This window comes from Agrilus planipennis, unplaced genomic scaffold (genome assembly GCF_000699045.2).
Source record: "Agrilus planipennis isolate EAB-ADULT unplaced genomic scaffold, Apla_2.0 scaffold9, whole genome shotgun sequence".
Lineage (NCBI taxonomy): Eukaryota > Metazoa > Arthropoda > Insecta > Coleoptera > Buprestidae > Agrilus > Agrilus planipennis.
The window spans coordinates 2,319,112-2,324,377 of record NW_020442467.1 but is presented as its reverse complement, the minus strand read 5'-3'; the positions used below and the strand labels follow the sequence as shown (position 1 = coordinate 2,324,377).

At 37.9% G+C, this 5,266-nt stretch overlaps 1 protein-coding gene across 1 annotated transcript; it reads left to right on the top strand.

The window, feature by feature from the left end:
- Nucleotides 1-690: 690 nt before the first annotated feature.
- On the top strand, nucleotides 691-4,880 carry LOC112906657 (chorion peroxidase-like). The gene is made up of 3 exons (XM_025981221.1): nucleotides 691-892; nucleotides 1,011-1,161; nucleotides 4,772-4,880. The coding sequence occupies exons 1-3, from the start codon at nucleotides 715-717 to the stop codon at nucleotides 4,878-4,880; spliced, it is 438 nt and encodes a 145-aa protein (XP_025837006.1). The 5' UTR covers nucleotides 691-714.
- The last annotated feature ends 386 nt before the right edge of the window (nucleotides 4,881-5,266 follow it).

Below are 5,266 nucleotides of genomic sequence, written 5' to 3'. Positions count from 1 at the left end.
CTAAGCAATGGTCTAAACCTCTAGGCCATACCGCTTGGTCAGCAACCGTTGTGTCAGGAACTATTTATACTTCAGATTTTAGGCTTGCGAGTTTTACTTTGTACCTGCGTTTCGTGGGCTATACAATTCATTTGTTCAAGACAGACAAAAAAGTCTTAATACTTTTGCGTCTTTCATTTCCGTGGGTGGGTGGCTTTTTCGACTAACAGTTTAGTGCAAGGTAGGAGAAAAGGTCTTCTTCAGCTTTCTTGTAGGAGTCGTGGGAATAGATGGGTGGTAGTTAGGAAAAGAAAGAAGAGACTGACGAAATGAAGACAGAAGAGAAATGAAACATTATCTGTTAGAGTTAGCCATTTATGCCTGGGTGACCAATCGAACGCTAATAGGCAGTGGTCTAATTATTAGTTCAAGTTCTGGAATCTGAAGTACCATGCGTTACGATTCTTGAGTGAAAAGTGTAATTTCCTTTTACTGTGCTAGTGTTGCAACATTAAAGCATTTTAATTGTTTTTTGATAGCATCACAAGGTTTCCAGTCTCAAAACTGGTTGGAAAGGTTGGCTTATGATAGGAGTCTTTGGACTGGAAACCTTATGATGACAAATTCATATTCTGGATCTTAGTCGTATCGACTGATTAAAAAGTATCGTTTGCAGGTAATATGCTTATAAATAATTTGGAAATATTTTTTCCAGGAGACACCAGAGTGAACCAAATGATCGCGTTAGTTGCAGTTCATCTTCTTTTCCATAGGGAACACAATCGCGTCGCTGAAGAACTTGCATACTTAAATTCGGATTGGGATGATGAAAAGTTATTCCTAGAAGCACGACGTATAGTAATTGCCGAATTTCAGGTTATAACCTACAAGGAGTTTTTACCAGCTGTTATTGGTAAATATAATTTATTTCTTTCGAAAATAGTTAATGTTACCTATATTCTTGTCAAAATTTAGACATTATACATTTTTATAGAGTTAATATTATGCCTAATTAACAAATTCATTTCAAGGACATGAAAGTATGGAGGAATTTGGCTTATATTTGCAAGAAGGATTATCTTATTCTTATGATTACGATCACAAGGTAGACGTTTCGATATCGAATGAATTTGCTTCTGCAGCTTTCAGATATGGGCATTCAATAGTTGAAGGATACTTAAAGTAAGTAAATTTCGTATTTACTACAGATAAAAAGATATATAGCTTTTTATTGCATTGTAATTATGTTTGTTATGAGAAAGTTGGAGTTCTTGTCACAATTTATTATCATCATCATCATCCTTATAATTTCATCAAATTGAATGGCTGGATACGGTGCTCATTCCTATCTTATGCTAATTTTCCTGTTTCCCAAAAGCTAAAAAATCCCCATATATATCTAACTATTTGCGAACAGTAATATAATCTATTTCTACCTCTCCTCCGCTCTTAACTGCTGTTTGTTCTTCTATTAGGTCTCTAACGAGCCCTTCATGTCATTCCGGAGGACGCCGGTTCGATTCCGGGTCCGTCTGCCTTGGTCCAAATTTTTCTGTGGTTTTCTTGGATCACTTAGGGAAATGCTGGGGCAGTAATATGCCACAGGAAATCTTTCATGCTCTTTTGTCTTCATTTCGTCAGTCTCATCTTTCTCACCCGAACCATCACTTACTCATTATCACGATTCCTGAAAGGAGGCTTAAGAGGGCCTTCCGCCCTATCTTCCAGCGTAGTCCGGAGGGGCTGCCTACCCACCAACATTAGTGACTAGTGGGAATGAAGCATCCAAAAGTTTTTTGTAGTGAAACTTCTTTGGGCTCGATGAGAGTAAAATCTCAAGGCCATGAAACGACACGTTTTGCACGTTTCGTTTCGCGAAGCGATAGGCTATGTCAATAGAAAAACGCGCATGCGCATTTCGATATTACAGTCAGCTGTTGGTGATCGGCATCTCATATATTATAGTATAATGTATCTTCACTACACTATAGTGCTAAATTAATTTTTTGGTTACATCTGTGCAGTTATATTACAGTAAATGTTTATTTAACAACAATTAATATTTATTTAAAAGTGAATATTATTATGTATTAATTCTAATTCCTTATAGTTATTGATATTTTATGGTTTCTTAAGCACTTGAAAAAATAAACGGAAGCGAAAAGAATTGACCATTTTTTTGGTATTGAATTAAATTAAAGTAATACTCCTGAAGTGGACTAAAGATAAAATACGATATGTTGGAAAACATAAATCCTGAAAATTCTCGTACTCTCTCTTTCTCACCAATCATTACTTATTCGTTATAAAGGTATAGAGATGGTGTACTGAGTTGCACCTGTTCTTTTTATTAACTGTAATGCCAAAGGAAATTTTTATAAGGGTGCAATTTACGTCTGTTCGGTATTTCATGAAAGAGTATTGTCGATCAAAGACAGTAAACTCCTCTTTTAATTGTTCATATATTCTATTCGTTCCACGAAACGGTAACGAAAATATTGGTCCAAACACATATACGTTAATGGTACAATGCATATGTGTATTCACATGTTTACGAATGCAATCAGCGGCAGATACACTATTTCATAAGAATATATTGCGACAAATATGCCAGAGGCTCTGCAAATGCACTGATATTTACGTGATTCCAACTGTACCTTAGTATATGTATACAAGCAACGGCCTAAAACAAGAACAAATGCAGCGGGTTTTCAATAGTCCTATATGTACGTCACAGCCATCCAGGTCAGTAGAATCGTAAATAAGAAATGCGAAACATCGCCTGCCTTAGAATTTTCACCAGCTATTGAAGGTTTCTTAAATATTCAGGCATCTAGGCACCGAGTTAAATAGGCAACTGATGTGTAAGTATATCTCTTACTTATTGTTCACATGAAAAGTCCCATAACAGTATGCTACAATCCCTTATTGATTTATTTGTAAAAAAATCTCATTATTCCCCAAGACTGCGCACTGCGTACTCATAAGATATACTTCATTAATTTCTCTAATGATGTGCCCCTTCCAATGTCTTGGATGCGCACTGGCAAAATCGTAGGTATGGAAAAAAAACCTCACTATACTCTCGACTTAAAAATTAAATATACTTTTTCATACAGTAGCTGCCAAAAGTTTTGTTCAATCATGAATAGTAGTGCGAGTCGAAAACAAGCGTTAAAGCCTTTAATATGTCTTCAAATATAAATAAACACCTCGTTGATATTTTCAGTAGTAATTGGTACCAATAACAGCACATTCGAGCAATGCAATTGTAGTGGATAAAATGGTCAATTTTTCCGTGCAGTACTGTACGGATTNTATGATCAGTTGCTACAGATGACTAACAAATACGACAGAAAAAGTCTTAACAGGGAGAAATAGTTACAAGAACACTTGCAAGATGCAATGATTGCAATTAAAACTTAAATTTGTTCCATCAGACAGGTATCAAAAGAGTACAGGATTTCACGAAAAGCGTTAGAAAGACGATTCAAACAAAAGCAACACCATTAATGGTAGAATGGGGCCAGATTCATTCTTTGGAGATGAACGTGAAGAAATAATTTTATAGTTAATTAAGAAGATGCAAGGACGCGGTTTTTCTCTCGGTCGTGATGATATTCGTCACAAAATCAACTTAAAATCAAACATAAGTTCAACAATGACACCGAACAAACGGGATATGTTTAGTTGCAACTATTTTTGTCAAGGCATCCAGACATTTCAGAAATTTATAATTACTTTTATTTATTAAAATTGATCCTCGAGGAAAATAACCTTTTTGGGTCTCCTGGAAGTATTTTTAATATAGACGAACCCGGATTGCAGCCTTATACTCGTCCAGATAATGTTCTTGCTGAAAAGAGATCTTAAGGTGTATGTAGTACTTCATCGTCGAAAATGGAAACAATTTCTGTTTCAGCATGTTGTAATTCCGAATGAATCTTTCTTCCGTCCTCGTATATAATCAAAGGGAAAAATCAAAAACGAGTGGAAAGATGATGTGCTTCTAGGCGCCATATTATTCATGAATCAGGAATCTGCCTGTTTTAATTCGGAGAAATGCAAAAAAAGATGAAAATGTAGAGAATAAATACGGACAGGATGTGGACATTGATTAAGATAAAAAAACATAAATTTGAGCGAAGATGTAAACCAAAAAGCTGTACCTATTAATGATGATCAGATCATTCAAGCAAGTTCTTCTAAAACCCTTTCAGCGCTAGGACAAGTGTAGAGAAGTAGTGCTGACCTAGAATAACCTAAAAAAAGTTGTGAAAGTTGGGGGTGACGGGGTGAAGGCGCAGACATGGATGTTCTTTTTTAAATTTAGTATAAGAGTAAATTGATAACCTTATGTAAAGCACATGAAAAGTGGGTAGGTTTGGACTGGTAGGCTTATCAGCACCTGCCAGTGTATAACTTATCCACACATCAAATCAACACAGCTGAGACATGATGAAATGAAAAAACACACTCCCCACTAATTACAAAGTATCAAAGCCCAGCTGGCTTTTCTGACCAATAGGAACGAAAAAACTTTGGGATACTTTGTAATTAGTATCGAGGAACGCTTGGGTAAAAAATACACTTTAACTCTCCCCACTGTCAGACAAATTGACTTCTAGAAGCAAGTGATGTGGTGCCTAAAGATTATCGAGGAAAGTAACCCTCAGGTTCGGGCTTATCCAAACCCTTAGGCGTTCAATATAGGGACATACACTGCACAACCCCTTAACTCAGCATGTGGGCTATACCCAGTTGCCACATCAAGTCTGACACCAATTGACAGGGCAGGGATCGAAGCTGGACTCCTGGGTTCTCTCTGCCACCCAAGCACCAGTATAGGAATTCCGGTTGCCATTCCGCTGGACGATATCCGTTTTGCCGTATACGCCTAAAGGGTCAGACTACACCCCCGATATGGCTGCTTTGTGCTATATGCTTCACATTGTAACCCTCCTAGTGGGTCGTTACCCTCTATTCTGTGCCTCCAACTGATGCACACCACTGCTAAGTGCTTACTTCGCTTTTGGATATGGGTAGGGAGAGCGGCCACCCAGAGGTCTGTTGACCTTTCGGTGCCTGTCGAGGTTACAATGCGATGAGATGACTGCACAGGGAAAGCCTCCCTTTCGACGGACAAGCTATATTGTGGATGCCTCCCCCCGTCAGCTTACCGTGCCTGTGCTACGCTTAAATCGCGTTGGAATGCCAGCTGTCGCGTACTTTCCTCTCGGAGTTTGCGCAGCTCGCTACGGCACACCAGACGGGTACTTCCGGAACT

Excerpts from the sequence above, each read along its gene's own strand:
- LOC112906657 (XM_025981221.1), top strand. The coding sequence starts at position 715 with ATGATCGCGTTAGTTGCAGTTCATCTTCTTTTCCATAGGGAACACAAT. Across the intron at positions 893-1,010 it reads GTTTTTACCAGCTGTTATTG|GACATGAAAGTATGGAGGAA; the intron begins GTAAATATAATT and ends ATTCATTTCAAG. Across the intron at positions 1,162-4,771 it reads ATAGTTGAAGGATACTTAAA|GGCAGGGATCGAAGCTGGAC; the intron begins GTAAGTAAATTT and ends ACCAATTGACAG.